The 15483-nt window shown below is 37.1% G+C and overlaps 1 protein-coding gene across 3 annotated transcripts in view; it reads left to right on the top strand.

The window, feature by feature from the left end:
* The window catches only part of macrod1 (mono-ADP ribosylhydrolase 1), a 206563-nt gene that overhangs the window by 25509 nt on the left and 165571 nt on the right, over positions 1–15483 (top strand). For 2 of the 3 annotated variants that reach the window (XM_073921356.1, XM_073921357.1), the window contains 2 exons: positions 5031–5123; positions 5257–5367. In XM_073921356.1, the coding sequence (XP_073777457.1) occupies positions 5045–5123; positions 5257–5367 (190 nt within the window). In that variant the 5' untranslated portion in view covers positions 5031–5044. Of the gene's footprint in view, positions 1–681; positions 1151–5030; positions 5124–5256; positions 5368–15483 lie in introns of those variants that run through there. The other variant, NM_001004573.2, reaches the window with a different exon arrangement.

Genomic DNA, 15483 nt, shown 5'->3' with positions numbered 1-15483 from the left:
TAAATTCCTGCATAAATAAAACGATAAATAAATATGCAAATAAATAAATACGCAAATAAATAAATAAATCTACAAATTCCTGCTAAAATAAAACAATAAATAAATAAATATGCAATTAAATAAATGAATGAATAAATACACAAATTCCTGCAAAAATAAAACAATAAATAAATGCGCAAATAAATGAATAAATAAATCTACAAATTCCTGCATAAGTGAAACAATAAATGCATAGTTAAGCAAACCAATAACTAAATATGCAAATAAATAAATACACAAATTCCTGCAAAAAATACAATAAATACATAAATATGTAAATAAATAACTGAGCGAATAAATATATTAACAATAGCAATAAATATAATAAATATATAAATAAATATATTTGAATATGTATTTATTATTTTATTTATGCAGGAATTTGTGGATTTATTTATTTACATATTTATTGTTTTATTTATACAGGACTATGTGGGTTTTTATATGTATATATTTTTTGAATATTTATTGTTTTATTTATGCAGGAATTTGTGGATTTATTAATTTGTTGCTTTTGCAGGTTTCGTCCTGCTTTAGAACAAAAATATAATAGGAAATAGTATTGCGCTTACACCGTCCATCCGCTAGATGTCAGTACAGGATGAATGATCATACGTGCGTGAACTTCTTGGACCCCTACATGTTGGTACAATCCTATTTACCTTCATCTTATCAGACGTTTAACTTTCAGTTTCACTAGTGTTAATTCACAACCTGCATATAGACTGAGTGTTAAATTTATAGCGAACTCCAATTCGAGGACACATTGAAAGCGACCTTAAACATTTAATCAGCAGCAGTGAAGAGCAGATCATGGCGTTTCAGATGTCTAAAGTGTCCGCTCGTGTTTGTGTTTGGAGTCGCAGCTTCAAAGCGCAGTTCTGCTCTGGTGTTACCCGTAAAGCAGGCCAGTTTGAGAAGCTTTCCGCAGCCGCAGTGTGTGTTCCCCGGCCCGGCTATGCTGCTGTGATGGGGCTGCGGGTTGTGCTCGGCGCTGCGGGGGTCTCAGCGGCGGCGTGCGCGGCCCTGAGCACGAGCACGCTTTATGCCATGAGCGCGCGACCCGAGCTGAACCTGGAGTCTGACAGAAGCGACTGGAAACAGGCGAAGAGTGAGTCTCTCTGTATACAGAGTGAATAGCTGACAGAGAAATGTACTTTAACCTAAATACAAAGTTATGTTACTTTTTATAGTAAGTAATGCGATACATTACTTTTGAGTTACTTTCGCGTTACTTTTTATTACATGAGGATTGATCTCGTTCAGAACCTTTTTTAAATAGAGGTGCTCTGCAATTAACAACACACTGTATAACCTACAACCTAATTTAACTTTAAAAAACACTTTCAAAATATTATTTTAGGATGTTATCTGTGAACAGATTAATAATACAGAATATTAAACGTTTAAAGAGCCCCCATTATGCATTAATAAAGGTCATATTTTGGTTTTGGGGGGTCTCCAACAACAGGCTTATATGCATGAAAGGTCAAAAAACACTTTCATTGTCTTATAATCTGCATTTTTTTTTTACCTAATTATCCCAACGACTCTCATGATTCGATCTGTTCTATAGGCAAAAGGGGGTATTTGATGGTTCCGAAACCCCTCCTTAGTGCAATACTAATTTGCACTGATTGGTCCGATGACCCAGTCTATTGGTCTATTGGTCTATTGGTCGACTGCATTCAGCGTGAGACAGAGAGAAATGCCCACGATGGCTTATCAACAATTTTGAAGTAGTCAGAGTAGAGAGTATGTGTTAGCCCAGTGCAGGAGTGCATTAAAGCAGTGCAGTTTAACACCAGCATGTTGCTCTATTCTTAACCATAAGTAAAAACAGTGACACACATTCAGTATTAATCCACACAGCGAGAAAAGCTGAACTATTTTCAAACTTAATCACCGCACATGTGGGACCAGCTGATGGTGGCCATAGCAACGACAAATTGCAGTGGAACGCGAGCTCACAAATGCGTTTAAATCCGTAAACACATGTTGCGTTTACAACGTGGTTTTAGACGCAATATGAGAATCTAGAGTTAACCTGATACAGTACTAGCGATTACAAGTAACAAAACGCAATTAAGTACATAATTTGCAAGCTAGAGAAAATGAGGAGGAAACCATTTTAATCACACTTACACACTTACACAAGAAACGGATCCATGAACTGTGTATTGTAAAGTTCCTGTCAAGCTCTTTCCTTTAACAAACGGCCGACGAATCCCCTGTGTAGATTGCTGAAGCACTTGTCAGAAAAATGACAGGAACACAGCACAATGCTGGGGCTATAATGCTGAGGTATTTTTGCAAAAATAAACTTATTGAGGTAAAGTTGGTTTTATATTTGCACATTGAGACTTTCTCCTTAATAACATTATTTTAGAAAATTATTATTTGCAAATTCTAAACAGGGAAATCATATTATCAGCCAATGGCTAAAGTATGTTGTTTATAGTCAATTACATGGTGCTAATGTTGTTTTGAAGCCATAGTTAAATGTGATTTTAGACCGAATATTTAAATGTAGAAAATGCAAATGAGGCATTGTATAATTAAATATATTAATAATATAGATATAAATAATTAAATTTTCATACTCTGGAACATTGGAACAAGGTTTAAAATGTTGTGTGTTTGTGTGTGTGTGTGTTTGTGTGTTTGTGTGTGTGTTTGTGTGTGTTTGTGTGTGTGTTTGTGTGTGTGTGTGAACAGCCAGAAAAATATGAATCTGGGAAATTGGGTATGACCAAATCTCTCTGTAAAAACCTTTAGAATATAGATATTAATAAAACTTACATTTTGGGAAGCTGTCATCAGTGCAGGAGGGAAAAATGCTGACAAAACACCCAATAAAATATGTATTGTATTAAAGTTTACAAACACAATTTTTAAAAGCCAGAAAAAATAAATATTGTGTATTTGGATGTTTTCCTCCAGTTATACTTTTGCCTGCATTGTCTAACCTTAACTATAATGACCCCATCAGAGGGATCTGGCTCTTGTATCACACCGAAGAACTTTTATTTGTGAAAATGAATACACATTAACCTCATTATAAGGCTACTTATAATCAGAAATAACCTATAAAATAATTGAGATTGAAATGATGAATTATAAATGCACCTAAATCAGTGGTTTTCAACTTTTTTTTTTTTGATTCTTAAGGCCATCAACTGTCAAAGGAAAAGTGGATATTTTTCTCATGCCTGCCAAAGCTGCTCATTTTTCTGACCTAATTAGTTACTGAAACTAAGAGTGACAGCCAATGAAGTAAAATAATTATAAAATACTATTTTAAAAATCAAATGCCATAATTCCAGATGTGAATGTGTCACAGGGTTTAAAGTTTTTATTACAAGTGATTTACATGTTTGTTCAAGTTATTTACTCATTTATCATGGAAATGTTTGTTTTATTATTGTTATTTACTTAAAAGTATCTACTAAATAGTTAGAAAATGCATTTGGAACATGACAAAACTGAAAAAATAAATAATCATTATAAAAATGCACAAAATGTTTCAATTCAAGTAAAAAAAATGTTCATATAAATTATTACAAGTCTTATTAAAAAAATAATTTGACAAAAGCAGAACAGCACATTGGATTAGACTTGAAATTTAGTTGAAATTGTGGTGTTGTAAAATGCCTTCCAAAAAATAAATATTTTATTTGCAACTTAATTTTTTTCTTTTTAAACAGTGCATATCTAGTCTCAATTTTTCTGTCTTTTCTATATTACAATTAGGCTTCTGCAAGTGTCAGATTTTGTAACTGTGATTATTTGCTGAACGTTTTTTTATATACATTTACCGGCCACTTTAATAGCTGCACCTTAGTACCGGGTTGGACCCCCTTTTGCCAATAGAACTGCCTTAATCCTCTGTGACATATATTCAACAAGGTACTGGAAATATTCCTCAGAGATTTTGCTACATATTGACATGATAGCATCACGCAGTTGCTGCAGATTTGTTGGCTGCACATGCATGATGCAAATCTCCTGTTCCACCACATCCCAAAATTGCTCTATTGGATTGAGATATGGTGACTGTGGAGGCCATTTGAGTACAGTGAACTCATTGTCATGTTCAAGAAAACAGTCTGAGATGATTTGCGCTTTGACCTGATGCGTAATCCTGCTTGAAGTAGCTATTAGAAGATGGGCACACTGTGGTCAAAAAGGGATGGACATCGTCAGCAACAATACTCGGGAAGGCTGTGGCGTTGACATGATGCTCAATTAGTACTAATGGGTCTAAAGTTTGCCAATAAAAGTCCCCCACACCATTACACCATCACCCCCAGTCTGAACCGTTGATACAAGGGAGGATGGATCCATGTTTTCATGTTGTTGATGCCAAAATCTGACTGTACCATCCGGATGTCGCAGCAAAAATTGAGACTCGTCAGACCAGACAACATTTTGCTCTTCTGCATGCCTCGGTTGTAACCATGAGTTACTGTTGCCTTTCTGTCAGCTGGAACCAGTCTGGCCATTCTCCTCCGATCTCTGGCATCAACAAGGCATTTGCGCCCACAGAACTACCGCTCACTGGATATTTTCTTCTTTGGACTGTTCTCTGTAAACCCTAGGGATGGTTGTGCGTAAAAATTCAAGTAGATCAGCAGTTTCTGAAACACTCAGGCCAGCCCGTCTGACACCAACAACCCCATTCTCGTGCTCGGTTTGAACTGCAGCAGATCGTCTTGACCATCTCTACATGCCTAAATGGATTGAGTTGCTGCCATGTGATTGGCTGATTAGAAATTTGCGTTAGCTAGCAGTTGGACAGGTGTACCTAATAAAGTGGCCAGTGAGTGTATGTCACAATATAAAACATTTTATCTGTTTACTATCTCAAATCTTAGCAGATTCCTGAAACTTCTTAATGCATATAAAGTTTTTCAGTGCATTTTGCACTTATTTAAGTATGATTCTTTTTCCTTCATATGTTTTCTTTCATATTTTCTCATCTTTGGCAGCTAAGCTTTGCTCCATGGATAAGGAGAAGAGAAGGGAACTGTACAGGGTTGACTTCATTCCATTGGAGGACGTTCCTGTCTGGAGTCCGTCAGGTGAATTCAATGCACAAAAACCCTCACCGCGTGTACAGTTAAATATAAATCCCTAAAAACCTGCACAGAGTCTAGAGGTATGAAAATAAGAATAGATTGCTGATGTATAACCCACTATGTTTGCTCATTTTAGGTGACTCTTCTTGTAAACCTCGCTGCGAAGTCAATGAAGAGCTAAATATGAAAGTATCTTTGTTCGGCGGTGACATCACAAAGCTGGAGATCGACGCCGTTGCCAATGCAGGTGAGAGTACAGGCACAGGAAGATTCATAGTCTGCATTTACCTAGCTGGGTTTGTCTGCTTTATATTGTTTCCCAAAATAGTTTGTGCATGGACCGTAAATCAAAAACTTGAATCTGATTCAGCAGTTTATTGTTAAGGATTCTTTTTTGCACAGAGCCTTTTTTTGTTGATGTTGTTGCTGAAAACAGACAATGTACAAGAGGATTTAGCATGGCTTGAGTGCTTATGGCCCAGTTTTGGCTGAACAGACACTGCCCTATTTATTAAAGGGATTGTTCATGCAAAAATGAAAATTTAGCTGTTCATTTACTCACCCTCGGGCCGTACAAGATGTGACTTTTTTTGTTGTGTGTTTGAATTTTAAAGAAGCATTTAGTCAACAGACTACTAGCACTGATAGCTCTGTTTCTATCTAATGAGTCAAGGAAAACAAAATCGTCACTTCCTGATAAACTGGCGGCAAATATCAAAAAGAAAAATGGGATTTACTGTGGTGGGAGAAACCAATGTGGGCTTTTTTTCTTATATAATAAATTACTTGCACCTCAGAAGACGAAATGCAATGAACACAGTGGCTTTCGCAGGTGTGAGATGCTCTATGGGAGCACAGATACTTAAAACAGCTCTGGAGGTAATATTATATATCACAATAGTAATAATAATAATTGTAATAAGTGGGTCTGACAACAAAGGTGAGGGTCTATGTCCAGCTTTTTTAGGCAGAATAGTCATGCAGGCAACGGTCCAAACAGGTGCAAACAGAGGCATAAAGTTGATCAAAAATGTAGTCAGAATACAGGCGAATGGTCAGGACAGGTGGCAAAACAACGTAAACAATAAACAAAGCTGAAGGTCAAAAGCATGAAAGACAAGAACTAGGATAACTCTTCGGTAATGCTCACTTACAGATCACAAGACTCAGCAAAGAGTGTGTGAGTGAGATGCATTTTAGTTCTGGTAATTGGTCCATCACGAGCTTCCAGCTATGTGTCTAATGAGGGGGCATCAGGAACTGGTGTGTGAGTGCAAATACTTCTGGGAGTAGTAGTTCATATAGAGGCAGATGTGTAGTTCTCCAGCGATTAGCCCGACTTGAAAACATCATATTCAGCCTAAAATGTTCTGTAACATTCTACTTAAGTAAACAAAATCAACCTATATCACATGCACATCGATGGATTTTCAGTGTTTGGACTTTCAGCAGTGAGAATTAAACCACACTGGACTGAACTAAATTGAACTTTAACTCTGACACAGTTTCAATTCCAATTTACTAGAAATATGTTAAGCTGTTTTGACACAATCTACATTGTAAAAGAGCTATGTAAAATAAAGATGAATTGAATCTTGTATAGCCTCGGGGTGAGTTCGCTGCAAATCTTTATATTTTTGGGGTGAACTGTCGCTTTAAGACAGTGAACGTTTGGCTTTTTCAGTTTGCGGCACTGCATGTCCATTTAAGCTCACTCAACAACAGCAATATTGCTCATTTTCCAGACCTATTTTTGTACAGTTGCCATTTAGAAAGAGCAGAAACAGTCAGCAGAGCTCATCAGCAGAGCTCATGTCACTAGATGGAGGCAGAGCTTTCTGTCTGTCTGCGCCATCCAATCAGGCCCTTTGTAGACACACCTGAGAGCTTTGGAGCGTTCATCTGCATTTGCGAGTCTGTTCTTGGCAGTTACAGAACAAAGTGACTTTCAAGCTTTGCACATTTGCATCCTTTAAATAGCTAAAGAGATAAATCAAGCACCAAGATGAGAGACTAAAAACTCTCTTAGTTGCAGCTCGGCTGAGACATGCCTTCAAACTTTAGTCAGAGTAGCCGGATTTAAATTGTGGGTGTGAGAATTTTACAGTACATTCAATGGGTTGAACTGTTGTGCATCTTAACTCTTTTGCCAAAAAACATAGCTATTAAGAATTAAATGCAAACTCTGGGTACGTTTACCTAAAGGTGATGTTTTATGGCATAAATCACATATCACAATATATAAGTCTTCTCGTACACTCTGAACAAAAAGATTCATTCGATTTACAAAGATTTTTTATTAGAGTAAGTGGTTCCGAACTATTTATATGGGCTGAATTTAAACAAACAAATGAAGTTGAACTTAATTACTTAATTACTACTTTTAATTAATTTGTTTAAATTCAGCCTGTAAAATGTTTTGCTACAATTTTGCAGAAATCATTTTTTTCAGTGTACCACTAACGATATGCAAAGGAAGTCGGAATTATTAGCCCTCCTGTTACATTTTAATTCTTTTATTTATTTTTTCCTTACTTTTTGTTTAACAGAGAGAATGTTTTTTTTCAACACATTTCTGAACTTATTTCTAATAACTTTAGATTTATTTTGTTGTTGGTATGATGACAGTACATAATATTTTACTAGATATTTTTCAAGATATTTTAAAAAGAATAAATATTGCACATGAGGGCTAGGCATTGGCCTTGGATAAAAACATCACGGTTTCACAGTATTGTGATTTCTGCTCTAAAATATATTCTTTTTAAATGCCTGAGTAAAAAACGAGAATTTTTTTCCCCCATTGAACACACTATATTTTATTTCGAGAAACTTTAAAGTATTTTGGAGCAGTAAACATGTCAGGCTAAATAATTCAAATTAATCATTGACTTCTGCTGTCTTCACTAGTTTCAAAATGGCATCTTTGGAGATTTTTCCTGCTGGAGATTCTGTTTTCCTAAAAATAAATAAATAAAAAACCTTACACATACCTTAAGGGTTAGGCTAACGACCATTTTAAAAACTAGATGTTACGAAACAACAATATGGTGCAGCTAAATATCAACTTCGATTTAAATGGCCTTGAGAGTAAGTAGGTGTAAAAGATGACAAAAAAATGAAGAAGTCATCACAACAGATTTTAATAAAAATTTAAATAAAAGAGCTTTTATTGCTCTTACTTGTTTTAATAACTTAATCGAGTTCCGACTCAATTGTTTTAAAGTTTAACTTAAAATTTTTGAGTCTGTTTTATTCATTTAAGTCTAAGTGTAAAGCGCAGGCCGCAAAAGCATTAAGAGTGTGTCTGAATCCACTTTTGCTATTTTAAGGACTGAAATATATGCTTTGCGCTTCAGTGCATGGTCTAACAGAGTTGTGCTTATTCTCTTAATGACTTATGGGTGTGTTTTGAGACCAATCAGAGTCTCATCTCCCATTCCCTTTAAGATTCCGTTGCGTCGCGCCATGGTGCATTTGCTATTTACATAATGGACTTTGTAAGAGGAAAAACTGAACGCTTTAAAACAGTTAAGAAAACAATTAAACAGAGCATCTGCAGCGTGAGGATTAAAACGAGCCTCCTCCAATCGGCATCTTTACTTTCTCTTTTTCTCTTTAGTGGATAAGGATGTTGTAAACTCCTGAAGACATCCATTAGTCTGCATAATTAATTACGTTTGTTAAGCACAAAGATTTGTTTCAAAACTATTTCTATATTCAGTTGTAGTTTCCAGCAAACGAATAAATGAACAATAATAATGAGTTATATCCAAATAGACATGCTATGCTCCATATGGTTCAATACCCGACAGATGGACAAATCAAAAGCTTGTTTTTAATAAAACAAATATAAATATGCTTATAATAAATAATTCATTCATTTTCTTGTCGGCTTAAGCCTGATTTATACTTCTGCGTCAAGTGACCGGCGTGACCCACGGCACATGCAACGCGCGTAGCTGTGCATTTATACTTGTGCGCGCTGTCTCTGTCGGTCTGAATTAACACTTCCGAAAACGCTAGTGGGCAGTGAGGTGTTGATGTTCCTCTTTGTCGAGTTTCTTCTCTGCTTTTTTGCTTTTTGCTGAACACTTCCAAGTGATTTACAAGTGGCTCAAACTCGCTCATTTTGAGGCAGGAACCGGCGGACGTGCAACAACTTTAACTATGAGGTAAACACAACACAAAACTTTCCATCAAGAGCTCCTTCACGGGACTCCACACTTGTAAACAATCGCTCCATTGGGCTCGCGTCCAGCTCGCGCCATTCGCGCGGCTCTCTGTCCCGCCCAGAATTGTCAGCGCTACCAAGCCGACCAATCACAGAGCTTGCGCTACGCGTCGTTGCGATGTGTAGTTACAATTTTTGAGAGGTGCACGTCAGCGACGCCGACGGCGAAGGGCTATGCGTCAGCGCCGTAGCATACGCCGGTGTTTGACGTAGAAGTTTAAATCAGCCTTTAGTCCCTTTATTAATCCGAGGATGGCACAGCGGAATGAACTGCCAACCTGTCCAGCACGCTTTTATGCTGCGGATGCCCTTCCAGCCACAACCCATCTCTGGGAAATCTAATAAAAAAAACAAAAAAACAATTATAATAATAAATATTATTATTATTATAATAACATTATACAAAAGCAAGTTGTCATGAATAAACTGAAAAAGCCCCCTGAGATAAAGAAGGCATGAAGGCAGTGGTTTTTATATTTATGTAGAAAGTAAAATTTTTTTGTAATATTTTAATTCTTTAATTCTTCTTCATTTGTAAAGATATTTGCGTATTGCTGTACATCCTGTGTGTATTAAGCAATGTGTATGAGAGGTGCATAACTAACGCTCTTTGCGCTGGATTTTAGACCTGCTTTCAGCTGGTCTATTGTGCAGTCTATTTTAGTTCCTTAAAATAGCAATGCGCCAACAATGCGCCTTAACACACCTCCTTTCTAGACCAGCACACCCATGAGTCCACAAAGTGGCGTAAATAAATCAGCTATTTAAGCGTGGTGGAAAACAGGAAAATTAAGGTTGTGCTGATCTGAAAATAGCAACTTGCCGAGGCCAACAGGTCTTGCATATGATTGCGCCGGGTGTATGATAGCGCCCTAAATGCTGATTCATCTAAAATAATGCAGCAAGAAGTTTTCAATCACAATGTGACATCCCCATTTTCTCTAAATTGCATTTTTATAGTTTACACAAATATTGGTATTACCCACTATAGCTTCAACGCAATTATGGTGTTTCCAACAGCTTGCACATTAAAATACATTTTCGCATGTAAAACTGCTTTCATCATGTAAATGAGCAGCGTTATGTAAATGATGCCCCGTATGTACATTTATCCCTCACAGCCTTGTTAAAATCAATTTACCATCTACCCTGACTAAGGCCTGTTGTAGGTCAGGAAACGAAACTATTTCATAATTAATATCCTGCTATTAGAGTCAGAGTAGCATATTGACATTAGCATATTCATACAGCATAAGGAGAGTACTCGGCTTTATTATTTTTTCATCATCACCTCTAAGCTGCCATAAAGCAAAGCAATGACTGGTTAATGTTTCAGCAGTCATATTACCCCGCAGGACTTGACTGAAGCTAATGAAGCTTACTGAAACAGGTATGAAGAGAGAGAGATCGTTTTAAGACTTTGGATCATTTAGATTTGTATTTATTTGATTTAACAGGGACAATGCTCATTAATCAACAGTTAAAAACTGTAAATAAGTCAGAGTTGGCCACAAGGGCTAATTTTCATCTGACAGAAAAGCAAAACAGGCAACCTAAAGTTAAAAACACATTACTACACATAAAATATCAGTGAAGTTACATACAACAACAATATAAAACAACTGATAAGAGTTTGGGTGGCGCAGTGGCTCAGTGGTTAGCACTGTCGTCTCACATAGCAATAAAATTGCTGGTTTGAGTCCCGGCTGGACTAGTTTGCATTTCTGTGTGGAGTTTGCTTGTTCTCCCAGTGTTGGTGAGGTTTTCTCTGGGTGCTCTGGTTTCACCCACAGTCCAAAGACATGCGCTGTGGAATTGATTGAATTGATGAAATTAAATTGGCCGTAGTGTATAAGTATGTGTGAATGTAAGAGTGTATGGGCGTTTCCCAGTACTGGGTTCCAGCTGGTAGCGCATCAGCTGCATAAAACATAAGCTAGAATAGTTAAATAAATAAATAAATAAGGGACTAATCCGAAGAAAAAAATTAATGAATTTATATATTTATATTTCACTCCCCTACAAAAGTCGTCCCAACCAATATACTGTAAATGAAGGACTTTACAAATCAAGCTCATCTGGTCAAATTGTGTTTATATCGCAGAGGGAAAAATAAATCGCAATATCAAAAATTTCCAGTATCGTGCAGCCCTACGTCTGTGTCACGAACTCGCATAATGGGGGTGGAGCATGTATATTAAAATTTTTCTCAATCATACAAGCATCAGCCAAATATTTGATATTATCAAAGTTCAAAAAGTAATGTGACTGTATTATATTACAATGATGATACCTCATAAGCCTCCTTTCCACTGCACACGATAAACAACAAGCGACCGACCGGAAGTCATTCATTTCCACTGGAGAGTAGTCCGGGAGCTGCGTTGATTTCCGATCATCTCCGTATGTGGAAAATTTGGATCTGAATTGAACTACGGATCCGTTGAAATATTTGAACTCCTGCGAATAGACCGTATAGACCGGGCCATCCGGATGTGATGTATTTCAGTGTTGCCCAAGCAGGTGCATGCACGTGAGATGAGAAATAGGAGCTTTTTCATTATTTTTTTTTAATCAGAAAAAAAGTCTATATTAAAAAAAAAAAACATTTCTATTTCTAGTTCCTGGTTCGAGTCTAGGCTGGGTCACTTGGCATTTCTGTGTGGAGTTTGCATGTTCCCCCTGCATTTGCATGGGTTTTCTCCGGGTGCTCCGGTTTCCCCCACGGTCCAAAGACATGCGGTTCTGGTGAATTGGGTAGGCTAAATTGTCCATAGTGTATTAGTGTGTATGGATGTTTCCCAGAGATGGGTTGCAGCTGGAAGGGCATCCGCTGCGTAAAACATATGCCAGAAAAGTTGTTGGTGTATTCCACTGTGGCGACCCCAGATTTATAAAGGGACTAAGCCAAAAAGCTTCTGGCTCCCTATCGTTGCAGGGCGAGAGGGGAGTTTAAGCTCAGGTAGGTCTCGAGAACTCTCCTGCTTGATGATGCTGAAAGTAGATTATGAACATCTATGGAGAGTGTATGCTGAATTCAAAGCTTGTCTATGATGTTGATTTAGTTTTGTCAATTTACTTATGTTACATGTTTTTGGTCTGTGGGAGGAAACCAGAGAGCCTGGGAAAAACCCACGCAAACACGGGGAGAATGCACAAACTCCACACAGAAATGCAGACTTGGCCACGTAAAGAGTCAGTGACATTCTTGCTGTGAGGCAACGATGCTAACCATTGGGCCTCCGTGCTGCCCTGACAAGGAATGGAGTATGGGGAGTATGGGTGGAAGGGGGTCTTCATGACGAAGATGACTAAAGTAAGATACTCTGGTTAGTTATAATAATTTAGGAATCGTCTGAGACCAGCTGCTATCAATCATCAGCACGTGTTCCTCTCGAAATTAGTTTATAAATAAACTTTACTATGAGAAATGGGTGGAAAGTAGGACTGCACAATATTGTAAAAAGCTAACATTGCGATGTTATTCTGCACATTGTTAATTATTTATACACATTGCAATATGAATACACTTTCACCAGATGACCGGAATATTTCAATTTGGAAAGAATGAATAATTTTAGACTTTGATGGGGATGATTCTGTAGAGAAGTGCATCTGCATAAAAATTCATCTACAAACATAGATGAATACAAATTTAAAAAGATAGAAGTTTTAGCATTTTAGAGAGTCAGGTACAATAACTGATTCATAAAAATATACATTATCCAATAGGATTAATATTTGTTAAATTATAAATGGTACAATTTATTTTGCCCAAAGGCTTTTAAAGTCTTTATACAGTCAAAGGCCTCAAAACTCAACTTCATTTTATTTCAACCAACCACAATGGGTACCAAAGTGCTGAACAAAAATACACAAAATGCATGCAAACAAACTCACGACATGATTAAACGCTAAAGACAATAAGTGTGTTTTCAGTGACCTTTGAAATGACTCCAAAGTAGATAATGTTCTCAAAACGCATGAAAATTAAAATAGACTCATCATTGCATATCCTGCCATATGACTACTGCGAATGATCACATTAAGGACTGAACAAAATATTGTTTCTGCACCGATATTGCAATGTGCAAATCTGAAATAGTTTCATCGCAGTATGCGTTGTTGAGTCAGGATTGTAATTAGCCAGGAAACACAACACATTAAAAATACAATGAAGACTATACAGTGTTATTTTAGATTTGATAATTGAATTTCTTTAGCTGAATGTTGTTGTTAAGACTCCATCAATAACACTGCTTATTTAATTTATAAATGAGTTCTTCTGTTTTCATCTGTGCTTTCATTTGTTCATTTTAGTTTAGATATATTATACAGATGCGCTTTTACAAAATAATCTAAATCAGGGGTGCCCGAACTTGGCCCTGGAGGGCCGGTGTCCTGCAAAGTTTAGTTCCAACCCTAATCAGATACACCTGGACTAGCCAATCAAGCTCTTACTAGGCTTTCTAGAAACATCCGTGCAGGTGTGTTGAAGCAAGTAAGAGCTACAATCTGCAGGACACCGGCCCTCCAGGATTGAGTTTGAACACCCCTGGTCTGAATCAATGTAAAATTATGAATTTTATCCAAAATAGAGCCGTCTTGTAAAATTATATTAATATCACAATATATCACAAAATTTCACCACAATTTCATTTTTCTATATCGTGCTGTCATATTCACATTGCGATATCAATGCTGAAACAATACATTGTGCTTTCCTAGTGAAAAGTGAACAAGTGGACGAGGAGAAAAAGAAGCTGAAAAGGGAGAGGACTAAGAATGAGAGAGAGAGAGAGAGAGAGAGAGAGAGAGAGAGAGAGAGAGAGAGAGAGGGAGGTGTGTCTGACAGGGCATTGATTCATCTCTCCCAGTTGACGCATTGATCGGGTGGCCGTAGGTCTCGGTGTAAAAGCGTGAGGATTAACAGACTGTCCAGTGGTCATTAATTTGGAGGTTGGAATGAACTGCCCAAGACTGCTAAGTGTGCATCTCACTGAAGTGCGCAATTGAGTGCAGGAATGCGCTGTGAAGATGATCGTGTCTGTTGTGTTGCTTTATAGAGTTTGCAGGCAAGACGTAAAGTTGATTGAGAGGTAAAACAAGTTGTTATTACATTAAAAAATGGTGGGTTGTTTTAACCCAATGTTGGGCCAAATATGGACAAAGCCAACCACTGGGTTTAAAAGTGTTTAAATTTAATTGATTAAATTAACCCAACATTTGTTCATATTTTGACCAAACGTTGGGTGAGGAAAACCCAGAATTGTTTAAAGTTTATTAGAATATCACAAATCACATTTTTCTGACAGTAGACAAGTTTTCATTATAGAACTTCTACACTTTCTGGCCACTTTATTAGGTACACCTTTCCAACTGCTCTTTACTGCAAATATTTAATCAGCCAATCATACAATCAAACATGGTCAAGACAATCTGCAGCAGTTCAAACCGAACATCAGAATGGGGAAGAACATTCACCTTTGGGATGTGGTGGAACCGGGGTTAGCATCATGGATATCCAGCCAACATATCTGCAGCAACTGCGTGATGCTATCATGTCAATATGGAGCAAAATCTCAGGAATATTTCCAGTAGCTTGTTGAATCTCTGTCATGAAGGATTAAGGCAGTACTGAAAGCAAAATGGGGTCCAACCTGGTACTAGTAAGTTGTACCTAATAAAGTGGCCGGTCAGTGCATGTTATAAATGTTGACATAAAACTACTGCAAAATGACAGCATTTGCATTTAACAATGTCTTGTGAACATTTCTTTTCCCCAAAAATCTTGACGATGAATCTTGGTAGGTTAACGTGAATCACAGTCATATATTTTTTTAAAGTTGACATAGTCACGTTATACAGTATTAATGGCAAGGAAATCGCTTCATACTTGGTAATGTCTGTAATTGAGGTGTTTCTGGAAGTTTGTAGTTTGCGCATTTCACAGAGAAACTGAAGATACTGAATTTCTGGATGAACAACTCGCCTTTTTGGAGATATGAAATGCAATAGGGCCTGCTGCATCATTCTCAAGGCAGCCTGCTTCTAGAAATAAACACATCAATGTAATTTTAAAGGATGTTGATGTGGTTTTTAAATAACGATCATGTTATTTTTGTTGAC

This window comes from Danio rerio, chromosome 14 (assembly GCF_049306965.1).
Source record: "Danio rerio strain Tuebingen ecotype United States chromosome 14, GRCz12tu, whole genome shotgun sequence".
Lineage (NCBI taxonomy): Eukaryota > Metazoa > Chordata > Actinopteri > Cypriniformes > Danionidae > Danio > Danio rerio.
This window is presented reverse-complemented; position numbering and strand designations above follow the sequence as displayed.